At 36.8% G+C, this 24288-nt stretch overlaps 1 protein-coding gene and 1 long non-coding RNA gene across 2 annotated transcripts; both read right to left on the bottom strand.

The window, feature by feature from the left end:
* Nucleotides 1-4826: 4826 nt before the first annotated feature.
* Nucleotides 4827-9165, bottom strand: LOC142179000 (uncharacterized). The gene is made up of 2 exons (XR_012707145.1): nucleotides 9042-9165; nucleotides 4827-6919 (listed from the first exon to the last, which is right to left on the bottom strand). It is a non-coding gene; the product is annotated as an uncharacterized LOC142179000 (long non-coding RNA).
* Nucleotides 9166-22094: 12929 nt separating this feature from the next.
* Nucleotides 22095-23251, bottom strand: LOC142178999 (defensin-like protein). The gene is made up of 2 exons (XM_075248812.1): nucleotides 23113-23251; nucleotides 22095-22572 (listed from the first exon to the last, which is right to left on the bottom strand). The coding sequence occupies exons 1-2, from the start codon at nucleotides 23174-23176 to the stop codon at nucleotides 22319-22321; spliced, it is 318 nt and encodes a 105-aa protein (XP_075104913.1). The 5' UTR covers nucleotides 23177-23251; the 3' UTR covers nucleotides 22095-22318.
* Nucleotides 23252-24288: the final 1037 nt, after the last annotated feature.

Raw genomic sequence — 24288 nt, forward strand, 5'->3', positions numbered from 1 at the left:
TTCTGGGTGAAGAACACTTACCCCAATGATTTTTTTGAAATACCCACGAAGCATCACTCAAATCCGAGGTCTACAACTACAAAAATGATAAGAATGACTAACCCTCGAAATAGAGTACTTTTATATTCTGTCCAGTTATAACACATCGCGATCGTGGAAAAAAAGTAATGCGATCGTGTATAAGAAATTACACAGCCCAGAAAACGCACTACGTGATCGCGTGAATAGGACTGTGATCACTTAAAAGACAGTACACCACCCGACCAGAAACCCTATGTGAACGCGGAGAAGTAGAAGGCACGCTTCCGCGATCGCGGACTGGTCCATGCGAACGCGAAGAGGATAAGGACCAGCCCACCAAACAGCCTTCGCGATCGCGGCTGCACTTACGCGATCGCATAGAAGGATATCAGACACCAGAATTTCAACATTCCAAAACTTGAGAAAATGCCCCGTAGCCTAACCGAAACACGCATGGGGCCCTCGGGACACCGTCCGAACATACCAATAGGTTCCATAACCTAGCATGGACCCGCTCGAGGTCTCAAATCACATCAAAGAACGTCGACTATGAATCGCACCAAGAATTGAACTTATGAACTTTCAAATCTTCCAACTTACAAAACTCGTGCCGAAACATACCAAATAAATCCGGAATGACGCCAAATTATGCATGCAAGTCCCAAATGACATAACGGAGCTAATTCAACTCACGGAATCGCATTCTGACCCCTATATCATCAAAGTCAACTCTCGGTTAAACCTCTCAAACTTTCAAAACTTCAACTTTTCAATTTTCGCCGTAATGCTTTAAATTACCCTACGGATTTCCAAAACCAAGTCCAGATGCACGCCTAAGTCCAAAATCATTACACAAAGCTACTAGAATCGTCAAAATGCCTGTTCGGAGTCGTCTACACAAAAGTCAAATTCCGGTCAACTTTTACCGCTTAAATTTCTAAAGTAAGAATCCTTCTTCCAAATTGACCCTAAATCATCCGAAAACTGAAGTCGGCAATACATGCAAGTCATAACACATAATATGAAGCTTCTCGAGACCTTATTCCGCCGAACGGGACTTTAATTCTCAAAAAGACCGGTCGGTTCGTTACATCAATTCCTAATATAAAGGGATATTCATTAATACTAATTTGTATATAATTCGTAAATTGTATATGCCCATGTAATTAAGTTAAAACTTAATTGGTGAGGGTAATAAAGTTTCATAAATAGAATAGGAAGGAAAGAATCCCTTTATTTATCCAGAAAATTTAAAACAAAACATGGGGGGCCTTCACGGGATAAATTATGAATTAATATAGGTCTGATTTTGATACCATGGTTAGAAATTGACCTTGAATCTTGTCTTTAATTAACTCTAAAAGTTAAATTAAGGTGAGAATTATTAAGATCATTGTGGCACTCTAACATAGCATGTGTTTGTATTATTGTTGTGTTCAAGTTTAACTTCTATTTTCATTATTTATTATGTATGAAGGGGAGTCTTGGAGCAATGGTAAAGTCATCACTGTGTGACCCATATAGGTCACGAGTTCGAGTCGTGGAAGCAGCCACTAGTGCTTGCATTAGGGTAGGTTGTCTATATCACTTCCCTTGGGATGAGGCCCTTAACCAGCAGGGGCGTATCTAGCTTAAGGGATATCGGTTCACGTGAACCCAATTAAAGTACAAGGGGAGGGGGGGTTAATTGTAGCCTTTTTAAATTTCTAGTCGACTACTCTTCAAACCTAGTCGGTTGATACAAAGATACCCTACACAATACCGTTAGTACTTCGGTTCAATCAAATACTTATCTTAACAAACAGTAATTTCTTATAATAAAATATGAAAGCAATAAGGTAAATGACAACAGGAATTTTATACTGGTTCGGAACCAATGTGGTATTCTACTCCAGTCTCATTGGGTTGCAAGGATGTTATCTCTTGATCTCTTTGTAAAATGAGTTGAGTACAACTTGTATGATTTTCAACATTCACCAACAACGAACAAGGGTTGGTTTTTACTCGCTCACCAATAACGAACAAGGGTTAGTTTTAACACGCTCACCAACACAGTAAAAGGTTGGTTTTTACTCGGTCACCAACAACGACTCTTTGGTTTTCACTCGCTCACCAAAGAAATGAATAATGAAACAACCTCTAAGAATACACCGCCTCTCCAATATTTTTCTGTCTCTCTTCACTCTTTTGTGTACACAGTAAATCTATTAAAAGTGAATTACAATACTTATTAAGAGTAGAATAAAGAACTTATAGTTGGATAGACAAATGTATAGAAGGGTGCATACATTCTTCCTTCATAGAGCTTGTATATTTATAGCCCTTTCAACATGTTCTCGCTATTACATAGCCCAATGGAATTTGACCGTTGCTCCTTTATTTGTTTCCATAATTGGCAGCTCCAGTACTTGTATGCATATGGACAGTATATTGACTTGGAACTCTTTTGAAAGTGGATATACCATAGGCATCTTTGCAACATATTTCCTTTCCTTGTTTGGCTTATTGTATTTGGACAGAATTTTCTCCACTTTCCTTTCTTGAATATGTAAAATCTTCGTTGAGTACCAGCATGAGAATCTTTGTGTAGAGGATTTTTTTCGTTTTTTCTTTTCTTGGTACTTGAGTCAATGAGTTCACAATTTGATCATAAGTAATTTTCTTCACAATTCTACAACATTCCTTTTGTTGATCCTTCATTCACTGCACCTCTTTTTCTTTTTATGGTAGTAGAATATTCTCTCTTTATTTGGATGCAATATCTTGGTTGATCTTCTTTAGAAAACCTTGCATTTCATAATTAATTTTTGCTGTATCTCCACGTGCATCATTCTTCAACCTTCTATAGTATTGATTAAATATTCTTGAATTTCCATAAGAGAAATAGTCATTCTTTACGTGGAACTCAAACTTATTTCCATAAATTATTATCTTTCCATACCAAAGAAGGAATGTAGTTAGAATATTTTCCCATAAATAATAGTAGTATTTTTGAACTCCTATTACATTGAAAATATTCCTTTTTTGATCCTGGAAAATAATCTTCCATTATATAGATTATACTAGATCCATAACATATTTTCTTTTCATAGAAAATATATTCTTCACCTATTATATTTAAAATATTCCTTTCTTGATCTTGAAAAATAATCTCTTTCCATAATATAGATTGTACTACATCTATAATATATTTTCTTTCCATAAAATATATTCTTTCTTGGCCTTGTAGTATCTTTTTCATATAGTATTTTCCTTTCACAAATTAATAGATCTTCTCCATGATTTTAGCAACTTTTCTTTCAAGATATTGAAAAACTTTTCTTCCATAATTTCCGCAGATTCTTCTTCAATTCAATCTGACTTTCAAATATTATTCCTTCTATGACGCTTGGAGATAATCTTCCTTGATAATATTTTTGCTCATAAATTCTTCACATGAAATTCTCTTTCTCATATTTCTTTGGATTTTTACCATCATCTTCTTCCTTGAACAAACTTGTGCAAGAATAAGATTACCACAAGTAAATATTCTTTGATTAATAATTATGTTGGTTTGTTATTACCAAAATCAATACGTGAAACATTGAGGCTAACAATCTCCCCCTTTTTGATGATGGCAAACCATTGAGTACAAAATAAGAGAATTTAATCAAATGATAACTTTATCGAATCAATTGAAAAGTCTAGAAAACTTTCAAGAGGGAAATTCACAAGTTGTCTTAGTTTTTCAAAGCACCCTTGAAATGTAGTAGAAGAGTTGCACCATATTCACAAAACAAATTAGAAAACCTGCAAATAGTTGGAAAGATTTCAACAAGATTTGTATCGAGTCGAAAGATTTGTATATAACTTGAACCTTAGGCAAACTTCAACATATAAACACATAAGAGACAAGATGATAATGAATTAGTTACCATGCTTGAGGAATCATATGGTTTGTTATCATCAAAACGTGAAACCTTGAGGCTAACATCCCTAATCCTTTACTTAATTAAACCATATATAGCAATGTTATATTTCTTTAAAATTACTTAACTATTTGTGTGTGCACCCAAGCTTGAAACATCCTATGGTGTAATAATTATTGGGTGCACCTCTACAAATAAAATAGGCGGTTTAAATCTAACTTTGAACGATCTTGTTTTTGGTATAAGTATGTGTGTGTGTGTGTGTATATATATATATATATATATATATATATATATATATATATGTGTGTGTGTGTGTGTGTGTGTGTGTGTGTGTGTGTGTGTGAGAGTGAAAATCACGTAAATTTTAAAAAGAATATAATTTTGAGCCTATAATTTCAAAAGTTTAGTGAGTTCATGGTAAGAGACTAAAATTAAACTCGTCTAATGTAAATTCTAGATCCATCTTTTCACAACAATGTACCCATTATCTTGAAATTCTTAATTCGGCTCTATTCCTCGGATCCTGTGTGAATGCGGAATACTTTGTGCACCGGGATACCCATTTTTAATTTTTTATTGTTTATGAAGTCTTACTAATGCTGATGTGATTCCGAGTTCTTTTACCAGCTCCGCTTGTCACCAAAATGTAGTAATTACTAGGAGTTTTGTTTTTGGGAGGGGGTGAATAACTAGTTACTGAAAATTTATGAACATGAGGAATATGTGTTATTGATTTATCTCCATTTGCTTCACATATTTATTGGACCAATAAATTTATCTACTCTTTTTTTCTTTTTCATTTATTTTTTGCTTCAAAAGATAAGTAAAAGTTTTCCCACTCTTATGTTTTTAAATTAACTTGCCTTCACTTCAGGCATAGTGCTTTCAGTGTTGGGTCAGGCTAAACCCTTTCCATTCCAGCAAAAAGAAACACCAAAATACATGAGTGGGGAGGGGGGAATAGACCAAACCTCCTAGATTCAAGAGTGCGGGCAACAAGGATGTAACATATTTCCTTCAAAACAATGGGAAATTGAAGTTCTATACCGAAGTCACTTCCATTTCATCAAACTAAAATTAACTTACAAAAAAATTGCATTTGTCATATCTTCTCCTAATACTCGAAAGTTGACATTTATCAAGTTGAAACACTCCCTTCACCTCTTTCGGTAATTGTTGGAAAGAGTAATAGAAAGTACTGTTTCCACTCATAGATGCCATTTTTGCAAGAAAGTATGCCACTTGATTTGCTTCCCTGTAGCAATGAGATATGGTTACTTCTGCAGTCTTCATCAATTGAGAAGTGTATGTTATGATCCTTCTGAGTTTAAGATTCGTTGTGTCTTCCTCCTTGATCATGTTGGAAATAATCAATGAATCAAGTTCCAGGTTGAATTTTAGGATCCTATTCTGAATGCACCATTTTGCTCCATAGTTAGCAGCTGCAGCCTCAATTTGGTTATTGCTATTACAGTGTAAAGGAACTGAAAAGGCCATAATTAAGTCTCCTTTGTGGTTTCTTATAACTCCTCCCATACCTGCTCTATTAATATGTGGAATGTAACTGCCATCAGTTTTTACCTTCACCAAATTAAATGTAGGTCTAATACATGAAACAAGCCTCCAGCTAATAACTGGTTTGAGTCTATCAATAGTGTCACACATATCAGCTCATCTTCCAGAAAGCTTAACATTAGGATATGTTGTACCTAAGGCATCTTTGATAGTCCAACAAATATGTTACCCCATCTTGTTTTTACAGATCACTCTGTGTGTTATGACAACAATAGCACCTGGATCTTATTGGATTGCTAAACATGTTGAACCTGTTGATAACTTCATTAAAGGGTAGCTTCCCTTTGTATAACCTCCACGCCAAGAAGGAAATTTTGAAAGGAATGGATTTGTGCCATATTTTATTCCACTCAAGGTTCTTTTGGCTACTCTGTCTGATGATATGCCATGCTGATTTGTTGGAGTAGTGTCCATCAGAAGAGTCCATCCACACTGCATAGTCATTTCGATGATGTTCTCCTATGTCAATTAGAATTATTTGTCGAACCATGTCCTCTGGTACTACCAACCTGTGTCTGTCAATGTTCCATATACCATTTATGATGTAGTCCTTGACTAGGCTTTTGGAACTTCTGCAATTGTAAGGAATAGATTTGGCCAAAGCTCCCTTTTCAAGCCAGTTATCCCACCAGAAATTGCTCTCACCAATATTAATCTTCCAAACCATTCTTTCTTCAACTTTATCTCTGAGAAGAAGCATGTGTTTCCATAATTGAGAATCTTTATTGGCCACTTTTTTCTTTTCTGGATGACTTCTACTACAATATTTGGCTTTTAAGAAGTTAGCCAAAAGAGAATGTTGAGTTCTAAACCTCCACCATCTCTTCATAGCCAGTGTATTAGCAATGTCTTCCACGCTTCTTATTCCAGCACCACCTTCTGTCTTTGGCATACAAATATTCTTCCATGAGCTCCAATGATACTTGTTTTGATCCTCATTAGTTTCCCAGAAAAATCTAGCAAACTATTTTTTCAGAAGCTTCAAGGTACTTTTGGGTGGACATATTGCAGATAAAATATATGTGGGGAGAGCCTGAAGTACACTTTTTATGAGTACCATTCTGCCTCCATAAGATAACATTTTGCCCTGCCAACCGCTAAGCCTCTTAATCACCTTAATAGCCATGCCATCAAAGTAACTGATCTTCTTTCTTCCCACATAAATAGGGCATCCTAGATATGTAAATGGGAATTGTTTATCCATAAATATCGTGCACACTCTCAATCTATTAATTCTGTATGCACTGGTTTCTGGAGCAGTCAAAAAGAAACTTTTGTTACCATTAACTTTCTGCCCAGAAGCATCCTCATAGTTCTTGATTTGTTTCATAATGAGCTTCACTGACTTGCTATTACCACTATTGAAGATAACAATGTCTTCTGCATATGCTAGATGATTAATCTGAGGTCCTCTGGCATTCATAGAGAAAGGAATAAAGTGAGAGTTGTTATACAAGTTATTCAAGGATCTAGATAATACTTTTCTGCTAATATAAATAAAGATGGGGATAAAGGATCTCCCTGTTTAAGTCTTTGAGAGGAAGTAAAGAACCCTTATCTAGAACCATTGATGATTATCGAGTACCATACTCAAGAGATTAGGTTCTCAATAATCTGAATCCATTTTCCATTAAAGCCAAATTTCTTTAATACATCAGTTATGAATGGCCAAGACATTCTATCATATGCCTTGACCATATCTAACTTCAAAATAATGTTCCCTCCAACATTTATTTTTGAAATTCCTTGAACAATCTCCTGAGCCATCATGAAATTCTCTGTTATGAGTCTACCTATAATGAAACCACTTTGATTGTCAGAGATAAGATTAGGAAGTAGAGGGTTAAGTCTCCTAGATAGAACCTTGGAGATGATCTTATTAGTCACATTGCTGAGACTAATTGGCCTATTGTCTGTGAAACTATCAGGTGAATCAACTTTAGGAATAAGAGCGAGGCAAGTATGCGTATAAAATTTTGTAAGCTTTTTGCCACTAAAGAACTCCAGAACAAAGTCAACAATGTCAGTCTTGATAATGCTCCAACAGGCTTGAAAGAACTTCCCATTATACTCATCCGTCCCTGAACAACTATATCTACTCATACTAAAAACAACTTCCCTCATCTCAATTTCATTAGGAAGATTTGTGAGCATCTCATTGTCTTGAGAAGTAACTATAAAAAGAATGCAATCTAGCAGCGTGGGATTCATGTTAGTCTGGCTGAGGTTAAACAGTTGATCGAAATGCTTAATGGAAACTTTTGCAATCTTGTCATCACCCTGAATCCATCTTCCTCTATGGTTCTTAATTCTATGGATATCCAATTTTCTTCTTCTTTCTCTTAAGACACTATGAAAATATTTGTTGTTATAATCTCCTTGTTGGAACCAGTTGAGTTTAGTTTTTTTTTTGAGAAGAGACTCTTGCATTCCCAGCCATTTAATGTATTCGGTATGACCTTTGTTAAGCTTTGTTCTATCATGTTCTGAATTATGAAGGATGTCCAATTCTTCAAGAATGTGGACCTTAGCTTCCCAGGAGCTAACATGTTCATTAATATCTCCAATAATGTTTCTAGACCATTGGCTTAGCCTTTTGCTTAATGCTTTCAGTTTACACTGTAATCTCCACATGGCATTACCTTGGACTTGCATATTCCAAACTTCCTGGACCAAATCCATAAAACCTTCTTGCTCTATCCAAAGTTTAAAAATCTAAAGTATTTAATACTTTGTTGTTGATCATTATGGCTTTTCATTAGCAATGGCATGTGATCAGAGCCAGTTCTCACTAAGTGTTTAACGAGGTTATGCTGAAATTCATGTGTCCATTGATCATTGACCAGATTTCTATAAAGTCTTTTCCATACCCTTTTAGCAGGTCTCCAATTATTGCAGCAGTTGTGCTTAGGCCCAACAAAACCAATGTCAGTGAGACCACATACTTCCATATGTCATCTGTTGAGCTCTATGTGGCTTGCCCCCAACTTCTCCTCTGGATCCATAATAAAATTGAAGTCACCTCCCATGCACCATGGCCCAGTGATTAAGTGGCTAGTACTTTCAATACTAACCCACAAGTCTTTTCTTTCCCCAGAGGTAAATTTAGCATAAACAGCAGTGACAAAAATATCAGAATTATTCCTGGGGCATTTAAAATTTAAAGTCATATGTTGATCATCATTGGCCAGTACAGAAGTGTTGTTGAGATGATTCCAAAAGTACCAAATTTTCCCATTTGTGTTAGACATACAATATTGGAAACCCAAAAATTTCCTGTAACCCGCTATCTTACTCATAGAAACAAGAGGTTCACAAAAGGCAATGAAAATCACATTGTTAATGTCGGCAATAAGTTTTAGTGTGTGAATTGCTTTTTGGATCTCACCCCCTAATGTTCCAGAATATTGAACTAATCATTGAGAACTGTGTGTGTGTGTGTGTGTGTGTGGGGGGGGGGGGGGGTTTGTTTGTTTCCTTTTCCTCTGTTGGGAGATGTGGACTTTTCTCTATTTTCCCTTCCTTATTTCTTACCTCTGCTTCTACATCTGATAGCAGGTGAAGTTTCAATATGTTGTCCATTTCATTGTTACTAGCGGGTTTGGCGTCTATCGATTTTTCAGTGTTGCCTCGATTTTTTTCTTTCTTTCTGTTTCTGCTTCTCCCGCTTGTGGTAGGTGACATCTCTCCGTGTTGAGACTGTTTTGTATTTTCAGGATTGTTGTGAATAGATTTTGATTCAGAGAGTTTGATCCACTCTTATTTGATTGCCTATAAATACCTCTATTCTGTTAGTGTTCATTCACAACTCTGAATTGCAATCTTTCTTATTAATATGGCTCGCTCCTTGTACTTCATGGCATTTGCAGTTTTGGCAATGATACTGTTTGTTGCCTATGGTTTGTCTCCTTTAATTTGTTCCTCTAAAACATAATAAAAATTAATGGAAATTGTGTGAAGTTTAATTTTCTTTATTGCCATCCAGTCGCTTAAGTACATAACTTTAACTTATATACTCCAATAGTGTACCAATAGTGTAATATTTCTTAACACTATCAGGTCTATGTTATATGTGATAATATTCTACTTGCCTTCTTTTCTCATTTTTTAGGGAGCGCTATCCGTAAATATCTTTTGAAGAGACCTAATACTGTAAATTATTTGTGTTCGTGTGTGTATGTTAAATACCTAATAAATTTTTCAAGTGTGGCCTTTTTTTTTTGATGTACTTATAAGTGCTATTTGAATGATTGTAGAGGTGCAAGCTCAGAGTAGTTGCAAAGCATATAGCAATACATTCTCTAGATTTTATATAACCATAGCAGATGGAAATATATGCAAAAAAGCTTGTATCAGTGAGGGATTTACTAATGGTCATTGTACAAAATTCATCCCGAGGCAGTGCCTTTGCTTTAAGCCATGTGTATTTGATAAGAAGATGACTAAAACAGGAATTCTGTCACATAATAAAGTGCAGCCCTTCTTAAAATGATAGCTAATGTTGTGTTCTAATTGGCTTTTAGTAGCCTTCTGTTACGCTTTAAATAAGTGTGGCACGTCAATCCTTTGTGCAATAATATTGCACTAAGTTTATTTGTGTACTTTTAATGAAAATGGCCTTTTATGGTCTTTGTTTATATTATCCATTTTGCTAGCTTTCCCTTTTGTTATTTTCTCCTTTTTTTATAATCTTTTATAGTAGTAAGTACGAGAGGAGCTTTGGAGTAGTGGTAACATTGTCTATCTATAGATTAGGGTTCGAGCCATGAAAATAGTCATTAATACTTAAATTAAAATAGGTTGTATACATTAGGTGCAACCCTTTCTTATATCATGCGTGAATGCGAGATACCTTGTGCACCGGACTGCCCTAGAGATAATTTGGGCCCAATCTCAAGAACAGAATTTTTTTGAAGAAAAGTTGAAGTTAACTATTTTCTTACTCCCAAAAGGAAAAACAAGAAAAATAAAAAAAGGAACTCAATACTAAGACACTAATGAAAGAAATAGCAAACAATCACACTTATATTAACTTTATTTTAGGGAGAAACAACAAAAAGTGTAAAGTTTTTGTCACGATCCAAAATCTGACCCGCCGTGGTGGGGCCTATCTCAATACTAGGCAAGCCGATAACATCAATAACCCTCGATTTCCTTTATGTTTGAAAATATAATATTTAAATACAATACAAAATTTCACAAATACTGATACGAACACCCCCCAAAACCTGGTGTCGCTGAGTACATGAGCATCTAATATGAATACAAGTCTGGAAAATATGATCTATAATAGTTTAAGACCAAATACAGTAAACAAGGAGGTAGGAAAGGAGAGACAAGGTCTGCGAAACACGGCAGCTGCCTCTGAATCTCTGAAAAATCAACTGTACGAAAGAATCAACACCCGCTATGACCGAGAACACCTGGATCTGCACACGAAGTGCAGGGTGTAGTATGAGTACAACTAACTCAGCAAGTAACAATAATAAATAAGGAACTGAAGATAGTGACGAGCTACACAACTACAGTTCATTTTCAGTAATTCCCGCAGAGATTAGACATGCTTTCAAATCCAACAGTTTAAGTCAAATCAGTTTTATAAAATTCAAGTTCTTGTAATCTGGATATAAAATCTTTCAGAAAATTTCACAACAATGACATATAGCAACTAAGTGCAACAACAAATGAAAAGTAAGTACACCCTCTCAGGTCAACAGTTACTCAACTCGTCACAACAGCTCAACCACCCGGCTCTCAGCCCTCAGCACTCTTACTCAATGGGTACTCGCGCTCACTTGGGGTGGACAAAATCTGGAGGGGCTCCTACAACCGAAGCGCTATAATTTGTATGGACAAATTACGTGTTGCACGGACAACTCACGTGCCATAGTATAAATATATCAATCTGCACGGACAATTCACGTGTTGTACGGACAACTCACATGCTATAGTATATATAAGGATCTGCACGGACAACTCACGTGTTGCACGGATAACTCACGTGCTATAGTATAATATCTCACAACCAGGCCCTCGGCCTCGCTCAGTTATAAATCTCTCTAGTCTCTCAGGCTCTGAACAATCATGAAATCATCCCAAACAACAATGATATGATGCATCAATAATGAACAATAGAGACTGTGATAAAATAATTACGTAAACTGTGACTGAGTGCAAAACAACAATTAAGCAGATAGTTCAACATATACACGACCACTGTTGATCCTAATAGTACCAACATATAGTCTAAACATGACTTATAGTCAAATTTCCACAACACATAGAGAGCACATAGTTATCAATAAGTTATTCAACTTTACAGTTTCCACGGGACGGACCAAGTCACAATTTCCTCGGTGCACGCGCACACGCCTATCACCTAGCATGTGTGTCATCTCCAAAATAATCACATGACATAAAATCAGGGGTTTCATACCCTCAGGACGAAATTTATAACCGTTACTTACCTCAAAATATAAAATTCTTTACTTTGCTATTCCTTTGCCTTGCAAATCAACCTCCGAATGCCTCGAATCTAGTCACAAATAATTTGTTTCAGTCAATCAAAATTATTGAAATAAATTCCATACGAAAATATAATTTTTCCATAAACAATCCGAAATTTAACTCAAAAATTGCATGTGGAACCCACGTCTCGGAACCCGACAAATGTTATTAAATCCGAAAGCCCATTCCAACACGAGTCTACCAATACTAATTTTACAAAAGTTCGACCTCAACTCGACCTCCAAATCATCAAATCTTATTTCCAAATCTCTAAGTTCAAATCTTTAATTTACATCTCAAACACATGTAATCTAGTCGTATTATTCGATGATAATTCAATATTATGGAGTAGAAATGATCACAAGGTGCTTACCTCAGGTTTTTCCGTGAAATCCTTGCTCAAATAGTGCCCAACCCGAGCTTGAAATGCCCAAAAATGGAAAAAGCTCGGAACCCCTCTATTTTTGTACTGCCCAGGGGTTTTTCACACCTGCGGTAACTTAGACGCTTTTGCGCCAACCGCATGTGCGGAAAACGCCCCCGCATATGCGTCATTGCTCGTATATGCACGCCTGTGTGCGCTTCTGCGCAAGTCACTTCTGTGCGCGTCCTTCCTCATCTGCGCTCACACAGGTGCGGAATTTCCCTCGCACCTACGACCACTGCCTCACAGCCCTCTGCCCGCATCTGCACTTGCCATGCTCGCTTATGCGAGCTCGCACTTGCGATGGAATTTCCACAGGTGCGATTACATCAGATGGTAGAAACTTCAGCTTTTTCTTCTAAGTCCGAATTTGATCTGTTAAGCATCCGAAACTCACCCGAGGCCCCCCGGGACCGCAACCAAATATAGCAAAGAGTCCTACAACATCATACGAACTTAGACGAGTCTTCAAATCACATCCAACAACACTAAAAATACGAATCTCACATAGATTCAAGCCTAATGAACTTTGAAACTTCCAATTTCTACAAACGACGTCGGAACCTAACAAATTACGTTTGATTGACCTCAAATTTTGTACACAAGTCATAAATGACATAACGAAGGTATTCAAATTTTTAGAATCGGATTCCAACCCCGATATGAAAAAGTCAACCCCCCGGTCAAACTTTCCGAAAAAATTCAACATTTGCCATTTCAAGCCTAATTCCACTACAGACCTCCAAATAATTTTTCGGACACGCTCCTAAGTCCAAACTCACCATACATAGCTATTGGAATCATAAAATTTCAAATCCGATGTCCTTTACATATAAGTTCACATCCGGTCAACTTTTTTAACTTAAAATTTTCAATTATGAGACTAAGTGTCTCATTTCACTCCGAATTCTCTTCGGAGCCAAACCAACTAACCTGGTAAGTCTTAAAATGACTGTAAATCATAAATTGAGTAGTAAATGGGGGAACATGGTTGTAATACTCAAAACGACCGGCCGGGTTGTTACATTCTCCCCCACTTAAACATACGTTCGTCCTCGAACGTGCCAAGAGTTGTTTCCAAACTATCAAATCACTATTCCATCTTAACACGCACGTACTCGGGGGGTGATCCCACGCCACCCTATTCCATATAGGCCTGACAACACAATACAATTGAAGATCCTTACTTTAACCTTAGTCCTTAAAACATAGAGCCCATTTTCCAACATCCAAAATAAGTCTGATCAAGCTGCATCGAGCCATAACCATAACCACAGATACATTCACATAACATACTACACCACTTGCATGCTCGTAGCACCATTACCGATCACATTAACTACTCCAAAACCAACCTGGTACTGATATTAAACCTCATATCAAACAAAACCTCATTCCAAAACCTTCGTAAACTGCTGATAATGAAAGAAATACGTGAAAATCTCATGACCCCTTATCAGATCAACAAGTCATGGATCTCTCTCGCCCCAACTATAACTATAATCACTTTCTAAGCTGACTTTCAATCTTATCCTCCCGAATATACCGTAATCAAACCTGATAGTACCCATTCTAGGTCCAATGACCTTATATTATTAAACAAAACTAACCCACATACACGCCACATCAATATAACTCCAGCCACAACTGCGCAATCTGTGTACGCAAATATGGGAGATGTCTCAAGGAAGAGAACCGTATTGCAAGTTCAACAAGCACCACGGCAACCACAATGTTACAACCAACTCCTCAAATTTCGTGAAGAGGATAACTGTAGGCGCATGTACACAATTATAGAGGAAGAAAATTAATGAATCAGATAAATTATCATAGAAATAAAATTCCCACACACGGCACGGATAACTTACGTGCCAATAATCTCAATCGCATGGCATGGTCACAGGCCTCTAGTCCCAACATATCATACATGAAAAATTAAACAAGCACACTTGTATATGATAATGAAATAAGATTATCATGCTCCTGAGCTTGTATAAATAGCACGCCATAGTGTAAGCATGTACAAAGTCTGCTATCACACTTCAAATCGGTAATTTTACGCATAATTAGTAACTACCCCATTTATTTAGGGAATCATCTTATTTGTAACCTCAGGTATAGCCCAAATAGTTCTCAACAAAGGTATGAATATGGAAAATGTTATAACTTTACACTTAACAGTCAACTCTAGGCATATTATAGCCTAAGCATTCTTCCGAGTATGAATATTTGCTCTAATGCCCGCACAATGGCTCAAACCTCACATATATGCGCACTCATAGCGCATAGGTATCATAGATATTTAACGCAACTAGTGCCTCCACTGTGTTTTAAATAAAATAGTCACTTCAAATAGGTCGCAACCCCGAAATAATATACTTATGAGAACTCCCAGTCTCCAAATTCATCGAACACATGAATCACTGTAACTGATCCCGACTCTAGCACTAAAATGACTAACACATCTTCCATTCATGATAATCCCATGAGGAATACTTTCATAATTCTTCCGTGCCACATAACAATAATTTGAATATTAACAGTCTATCAAAAAGGTGGGTACTCCAGTACCAATGTCATCCGTAAATCAAAACATAATGCTCCTTTTGAAATGCGCACCCTCATCAGGGATTTCCGAACAGTTATAACATTAATCTAAATATCTGAAACCAACCATTATGTCCAAAATTCGTGATTTCTCTTTCAAGAATGAACTGCCACCTTGTACATGTAAATCTAAATCCCGCACAACACACCACATCTATCATGTGAAAGTCACGAGAATCTCATTATAAACTTTGAGTCACCAGCAAATTACATACCCTATTAATTATAAACCTTTATCTTTCTTCTTTACAGGAAGAAATCACAATACATAACATGTTCCATATACCTGTAGAAAATATCCGGTTCAAACAATGGTAGAAACCATCATGAACACTTTGAAATCCATTTGTACATAACCAAGCGATCATAACTGAATTTATCTAACTCGACCAAGCCACACAGGTTGCCAAATCCGAGAGTATTGCCACCAAAACACCCGTAAAGTCCCACATCATCATAAGAACCAAAAGCACCGAGCATACTATTACTATACAGATCCAGCATGTTACCCATTTGTCCTATTATTTTCGAGTTTCTTCTGAATTACCCTCAAGTTGACATTTCTCCTTGTCAAAACACTACTATCCTTACCCAAATCTCATTACAAGACATCCTAACATAAAACCACACCGCCCTATGGCCCATAAGCCATTGTATTCTTCTTAAGCACCTCCATAGATACCACAACCGTAACACTCACTCTGAAAATATCTTATGCGAATTTAAAATTGTTCCTCTTTCCTTTCTTATACTGAAATGTAGAATCCATAGTCAAAAAGAATTACCGCACGTCCCGATACCATCCAATGTAAGTAACTGATTCTAGTGATATACAAATTCAAAAGATTTTCAATTGCCACATATACATTTTGAATCAATTAGAACCCTATCGAGAGTCATCCACTCTGCTCAAATCTAATTTGCTCCGCCCCAAACGGGCCGAAAGACATGTCCTCCTTTAGCACAATCAAGACCTCAAAGAAGTAACCCTGCCTTAACATAACCAATCAAATTTATACTTTGTGCGCACTACATCCTTCAAAATAACAACTTAATCATTCCATAATTTTCATAAAGTGAAACGTAACCCGTATCCAGGAATTTACTTACCCGAGTCATCCTCGATCTCCACCTATGTAAGTCATTACTAACCCACAAGTATGCCTCAGCCCAAAACTAAAATTTAACACATAACCATGAAATCAAATTGTCAATAGCAGGCTCCCCCACTTAGATTTAAGCTGCAATTATATAAAATTAGAACCCGCAAGGATTTCTCCTTCTCAATTACCAAGATCTCTCACCGTTAACCCGCCAGACTTCTCGAAGTCTTTTGTTAAGCTTTTCATGAACATTCTGAATCACCAACCACAGGCACACACTCGAACTCTTACCGGGTATTAAGTAATATTCCTCGCAGAAGCTTCATCAATATCACGCCATTGCTAACTACTCACAAGAGATAACCTACCTGTGGAATTCCTTACCGACATCTTCCAGCGACGCTGCACTGGGTGCAACGACTACGTAATCAGTAAATTCTCCTGAGCTCATGCTCGCCCACCATTTATATAAGTCTGCACTTTCCCTATTGACATCAACTGAAAGTTAACCAATACCTTCCGAACTCAAGTCAGATTGCGCCTGAAATGATAATCAGATCTTCACATCCCTCTTCATTTCAAACAAACTCCTTTCTGCCATATTCAATCTTTCTCTGTACAGTAACCATCACTCCAAATAAAGTCTGTAGGCCAAATCACATTCTATCACGATTCCAAACCGTTTAACACTTTTCCAAGGCACGCGAGTACCCTACCACAGAATCCATATGCTAATCTGCCACTCTTACTTCGGTTAAACCATCTCCTTTAAGCAACTTCTCAACCTCTACTTCTCCTGCTTGACCTGCTAGTACTTCAACCACCGCGAAACACTTCCTATCATGTCTTCCCTCACACTTTGCTGCCCAACTATTGCATCAAATCAAAATACATCTTTATCGCACCTGAACCAATAAAATGTTACCGACTCTAAGCCTCTTCGAAGATCATCTTTCTCGAGCCATCAACATTAGAATTACCCATTCGCAACAATAATTACTACACAATCACTTACTCTTCTTGGGTCCAAACTCATTGACAAGACATGAGAATTTAATTTGTCCCACAATTTAACAACGTGAAAGATCCTTCAATACACTCACAACTCGAGACTATATGTCAAATCAAGACAGAAATCAAGTACCCAATAGCAAACTCTTGAGTCATAAGAAAACTTTATTCGTCACATTCAACCCATCTGAACACATCCCGCAGTCATATCATACTTATCATATAGCCATTCAATCACTTATGGATCCATAAATTCCACTCCTAGGGACACTACCGGACATATGAGTCCAAATGTACAAGTTCACATAACTGAAGTTATCGAGCTTAGGCTGCGGTCTAACCCTGGCCTCAAGTCCTCCAGACTGGCCCATCACCAAAACACAGAATACATATCACGAATCTCGTTCATGGAATCACAAGCCGGTGATGCACAACTAATACCGAGAGCTCACATGCGCACACGAATGCGTGGAAGAAATTCAAAGAGTTATGTTTCAAGCTGAATCAATTCCGCATGATAGGATACAAGAAGGGAAATTTTCCTAAGGGTTCGGCAGCTTTCGAAGATAAGTACAGATGTCTTCGTACCGATCTGCAAGACTCTACTAAACTTGCTCATGACTTGCGAGGCCTATGTCACCTAAAGCTCTGATACTAACTTGTCACGATCCAAAATCTGACCAATCGTGATGGCGCCTATCTCAATACTAGGCAAGCCGATAACATCAATAACCAACGATTTCATTTAAGTTTGAAAACATAATAATAAATACAATAAAAAATCCCACAAATACTAATACGAATACTCCCCAAAACCTGGTATCACTGAGTACATGAGAATCTAATATGAATACAAGTCTTGAAAATACAGTCTATAATAGTCTAAGACCAAATACAGTAAACAAGGAGGTAGGGAAGGAGAGGAAAGGTCTACGAAACACCGCACCTGCCTCTAATCTCCGAAAATTCAACTGTACGAAAGAATCAACACCCGCTATGACTGAGAACATCTGGATCTGCATACGAAATGCATGGTGTAGTATGAGTACAACTAACTCAGCAAGTAACAATAATAAATAAGGAACTAAAGATAGTGACGAGCTACGCAACTGTAGTTCATTTTCAGTAATTCCCGCAGAGATTAGACATGCTTTCAAATCCAACAGTTTAAGTCAAATTAGTTTTATACAGTTCAAGTTCATATAAACCGGATATAAAATTTTTCAAAAAATTTCACAACAATGACAGATAGAAACTAAGTACAACAACAAATGAAAAGCAAGTACACCCTCTCAGGGCAACAGTCACTCAACTCGTCACAACAACTCAATCACTCGGCTCCCAGCCCTTAGCACTCACACTCAATGGGTACTCGCGCTCACTGGGGTGTACAGACTCCGGAGGGGATCCTACAGCCCAAGCGCTATAATCTGCACGGACAACTCAAGTGTTGCATGGACAACTCACATGCCATAGTATAAATATCTGGATCTGCACGGACAACTCACGTGCTATAGTATAATATAAGAATCTGCACGGACAACTCACGTGTTGCACAGACAACTTACGTGCTATAGTATAATATATCAAAATCAGGCCCTCGTCCTCGCTCAATCATAAATCTCTCAAGTCTCTCGGGCTCCCGACAATCATGAAATCAGCCCAAACAACAATGATCTGATGCATCAATAATGAATAATAGAGACTAGGATAAAATAATCAAGTAAACTGTGACTGAGTACAAAATAACAATTAAGCATATAGTTCAACATGTACACGACCTTTGTGGGTCCCAACAGTACCAACATATAGCGTAAACATGGTTTTTAACATGACTTATAGTTAAATTTCCACAACACATAGAGAGCACATAATTATCAACAAGTTATTCAACTTTACAGTTTCCACGGGGCGGATCAAGTCACAATCCCCTCGGTGCATGCCCACACGCCTGTCACCTAGCATCTGCGTCATCTCCAAAATAATCACATGACACAAAATTCGGGGTTTCATACCCTCAAGATCAGATTTATAACTGTTACTTACCTCAAAACGTGAAATTCTTTACTCTGTTATGCCTTTGCCTCGCAAATCGGCCTCCGAATGCCTCGAATCTAGTCACAAATAATTCGTTTCAGTTAATAAAATTTATTGGAATTAGTTCCATTGAAAATACATTTTTCCATAAAGAATTCAAAATTTAACTCAAAAATCACTTGTGGGACCCACGTCTCGGAACCCGACAAAAGTTACAAAATTCAAAAGCCCATTCCACCACGAGTCTACCCATTCTAGTTTTACCAAAATCTGACCTCAACTTGACCTCCAAATCATCAAATCTTATTTCAAAATCTTTAAGTTCAAATTTCCGATTTACACCTCAAAACACATGTAATCTAGTGGGCTTATTCGATGATAATTCAATATTATAGAGTAGAAATGATCACAAGGGACTTACCTCAAGTTTTCCTGTGAAATCCTTGCTCAAATATCGCCCAACCCAAGCTTGAAATGCCCAAAAATGGCAAAAGCTCGGAACCCTTCTGTTTTTATACTGCCCAGGGGTTTTCGCACCTGCGGCAACTTGGCCGCTTCTGCGCTAACCGCATGTGCGAAAAAAGCCCCCGCATATGTGCCTTTGCTAGCATCTGCACGCCTGTGTGCGCTTCTGCGCAAGTCGCTTCTGCGCGTGTCCTTCCGCATTTGCGCTCACGCAGGTGCGGAATTTCCCTCGCACCTGTGAGCACTGCCTCACAACCCTCTGCCCGCATTTGCGCTTTCCAGGCTTGCTTCTGCGAGCTCGCACCTGCGATGGAATTTTCGCAGGTGCGATTACATCAGATGGCAGAAACTTCAGCTTTTTCTTCTATGTCCGAATTTGATCCGTTAACTATCCGAAACTCACCTGAGGCCCCCGGGACCTCAACCAAATATACCAACAAGTCTTACAACATCATACGAACTTAGTGTAGTTTTTAAATCACATCCAACAATACTAAAAATACGAATCCCACATAGATTCAAGCCTAATGAACTTTGAAACTTCCAATTTCTACAAACAACGTCGGAACCTAACAAATTACGTTCGATTGACCTCAGATTTTGCACACAAGTCATAAATGATATAACAGAGGTATTCAAATTTTTAGAATCGGATTCCAACCCCGATATCGAAAAGTCAACCCCCGGTCAAACTTCTCGAAAAAATTTAACTTTTGTCATTTCAAGCCTAATTCCACTACGGACCTCCAAATAATTTTCGGACACGCTCCTAAGTCCAAAATTACCATACGGAGCTATTGAAATCATAAAAATTGAAATCCGATGTCGTTTACATATAAGTCCACATCCGGTCAACTTTTCTAACTTAAAATTTTCAATTATGAGACTAAGTGTCTCATTTCACTCTGAATTCTCTCCGGAGCCGAACCAACTAATCCGGTAAGTCTTTAAATGACTGTAAAGTATAAATTGAACAGTAAATATAGGAACGAAATTATAATAGTCAAAACGACCGGCGGGTTATTAGAGTTTTGCACCATGAATGTTTGAAAAGCAAAGCAACAAAAAGCTCATTAACTATTAAGTTATTATATACATTCGTCCGTGTAAATTTTTTTATATTAATACACTATTAAAAATGTGCCTTTTTCGAGAGAAGCGTATTGAGGGACAGTGTCAGTACCAAAGTTTGCGATAGATAATTCGACACAATATATTGAAATTAGCAAATTATTTTATTCTCTTTACAAAATTGTCGTATTTACGTGCCAAAATTCGTGCAAATTTGTTTCCTGCAATGTTTATTTAATGGAATATTTAACAGGATAATAGTACAATAATAAATGATTTTTTATCTATGGATAACCATTAATAATACATGTACGAAATTATGTTTGACACATCAATCCCTATAATATGAATTTTAGCTCGCTTTGGGAACTTAATTGTTCTAAGGAGCTCTAGTATCTGTAATGACCTTGCTTAAGTGTTCTACTTTTTGGTAAAGAACACAATTTGCTAAAACGTTAATTACTTTTCATGGTGACTATCACTTTGGCAACATTTCTTTGTCGGCCACGAAATTGTGTGGCAACCTAACCTTGTAACAAAGAAAATTACATGATGAATAATCGAATTCAACTTAACAAGTAAAATTTCATATAGCAGACCAACTACTTAAATTTATTTCAAATATCAGACATTTTAGAAAATCAAAATCTTTTTCTTTCCAATTTGTGCCTCGCAAACAGACGTCTTTCATTTAATAAGTGTGGTTCGATTCTCCCATGTAAAAAAGAAAAAAAAGAATTGTGCCTTGCGGTCTTCATGTGATAAATAGCTTGCGCTTGATAAAGCATGCTCAATATTTAGTCCCACGGGAAAAAAAATTAGTTTCAGCGGTTGGGCGGACAACTATTTAGGTTAAGTCTTCTATTTTTGATAATGGGGTTGATGTTTCTGGGCAATTGTTTGTTTAAGCACTATTATAGAGAAGTTAATTGTATAGCTCACTTTCTTGCTAACATGTGAGAGCATACAAAGCAAGATTTAGCTCTTCCTTTGGTAGCTAAAAACTTTTGAAGAATGATATTGATGATCTACCCAACTTTCGGATTAAAGCACAAATAACGAATTTCACTTTTGGTTATGGATAGCTGTAACATGATAGATGTACCGTGTATGGTTCACTTTTGTCAAATTGTAAAGGAGAAGTCCTCCTCAGTAGGTTTCCTTTTGGTACAACTGTCTAGTAGAAAATTTTCATTCTACCATCACTTTGTATTGGAAGCAAAGATTTATGTCCTCTACCATATTCTCTTCTTTTGTGATATATATAGGTCGGGTCAAGCCTGACCTCATATCGATAAGGTTGTTCTTGAGGGAAAAAAAAGTCTTCTATGTTTTATCGCCTCTCAATAAGGACCAAGAAAATAATGAAGTTTTGTTCTTGGAATATAATGGGATTGCAATGACCATAGAAGATCATTTTTCATTAAAACATACATAAACTTGGTACTAGATCAAAAGGATTGACATGTCACACTTATTTTAGGGTAACAAAGGCTACTAAAAGCCAATACATTAGCTATCCTTTTAAGAAAGGCAGCAACTTTATTATGTGTGACACTGAATTAATCCTTTCCTCTAATCTCTAATTAGTTATCCATTATCTCTTCTTCAAGCAAAGCTGCAGCCAAAGTTTTTGCTTCCTCAGCAAAAGTTTCAGCTCCTGTTTTGATCATCTTCTCATCAAACACACATGGCTTAGTGCATAGGCACCTTCTGAGGATTTTGCTACAATGACCATCAGTAAATCCCTCACTGATACAAGCTTTTCTGCATGGTGGTTTGGTAATGCATAATCCAGGGAATGTATTGCTTTCTGTTTTGCATTCTCTAGCTTGAACCTCTACATTCATTCACGTTTACTAACAAATGTTAGAACAAAAGAAAAGATGGAATTGAAAGAAAGCTTTTAAACATGAATAAATTCACGGTTCATAAAGAAATATATTGAAGGGGCCGGAGCCTTGGAGCAACGCGTTCATTAATGCTTGTATTAGAGTAGGTTGTCTGCATCACACTCTTTGGGTGCAGCTTTTACTCGGAACAATGCGACATGCTTTGTGCACCGGACTCCTTTTTTTTAAAAAGAAATATATTGTCCTATACTATTTTGAAAGAACTAATGCAAACACGCACATTTTTTCAGGATTCCTCAAAGCCTCCAGACATATACTACAGATTAATTAGTCACTCTAACAACAAATGAATCAAAAAAAAGATGACCATGCTTAAATATTTATGCGGTAATCAAAACACAATGTACTTGAAAAAATCATAAGAAGTGTAACTTCATGTTCATTATCATAATTCAAAACCAGTCATGTAGATGTAATTTATATTTTATTATTTTTATGGGGTATTAGAGGAATAAATGGAGACAAACCATAGGCAACAAAGAGCATCATTGCCAAGACTGCAAATGCCATGAAACACAAGGAGCGAGCCATCGTTTCTCTGAATGAGTAAAAAAGGATAGGAATTTTAATAATAAGAAAGATTGCTATTTAGAGTTGTGAATGAGCAGTAACTCAATAGAGGTATTTATAGGCAATGAAATAAGAGTATAAAAACTTGTACTTATCTTTTGAAGCAAAAAAGAAAATGAAAAAAATAATGTGAAGCAAATTCATAAATTTTCCGTAACTAGTTATTCTGCCCACAAGAACAAACAATACCATACTCACAACGGCTATGTAGAGTTCCACAATTTTCAGTAACCAGTTATTCGGAATTGTTTATTTTTAATATTCGTTACGCTTTTGGTCTATTCATTTTGCTGTCATTAGCAAATCTTCTCATATTTGTTCTAACCAAAGTGAAATGAGTAGTTCACATTCTTTAAAAAAAAGACCCAAATTTACCCCACTTTTTATTAGGAGTCAATAATAAAATAAAATATTTTCTAACAATAAGGTAATAATATACTATAGGTGTGATCGAAGATAAAATTGTTCAATTTCGAAAAAGAAAAAAACAAATTTTATGCATTCAACACAAAAATTAGTGACTCGTGAAAGACGAGTGTTCCAAATGGTCCCAAATGTACAACGTAGTCTACTGCCAAATAACGTACTATAGTAGGTGGGTTATTAAGAATAAATGTTTTTTTTACTTGAATGTTAAAAACGTGTCTATTGGCAAACCCTTAGTAATAAGGCCGATCCTGCCATGGTGGAACATATAAGGTTGTCTTTTTAGGATCAATTAGACATTCTTGAAAAAAAAAAAGGGTTTGATTATAAGCTATTCGTGCAGATCGAGTTTTCTTGAGCAGAACCGAAAAATCGGACCCGGATCGCCTAAAATTTTGTCGGTCCTTCACAAATGACCTACGGAACAATAGTCATTGCTACGCCATGGCCGTCCCTTATTTTTTGGCGTTTTAAAGCCATAAAACTGGAATTCCGTCCGATTCCAAGATTTTCGTGTACTAGCCCACACCATATGCATCCATCCGGGTGAACGGACCCGAATTGCCTAACATTTTGTCCGACAATCAAAAATGAACTAAGGAATAATAATCATTGCTTTGACATGACCGTTCCTCACATTTTGGCGT

This window comes from Nicotiana tabacum, unplaced genomic scaffold, assembly GCF_000715075.1.
Source record: "Nicotiana tabacum cultivar K326 unplaced genomic scaffold, ASM71507v2 Un00144, whole genome shotgun sequence".
NCBI lineage: Eukaryota > Viridiplantae > Streptophyta > Magnoliopsida > Solanales > Solanaceae > Nicotiana > Nicotiana tabacum.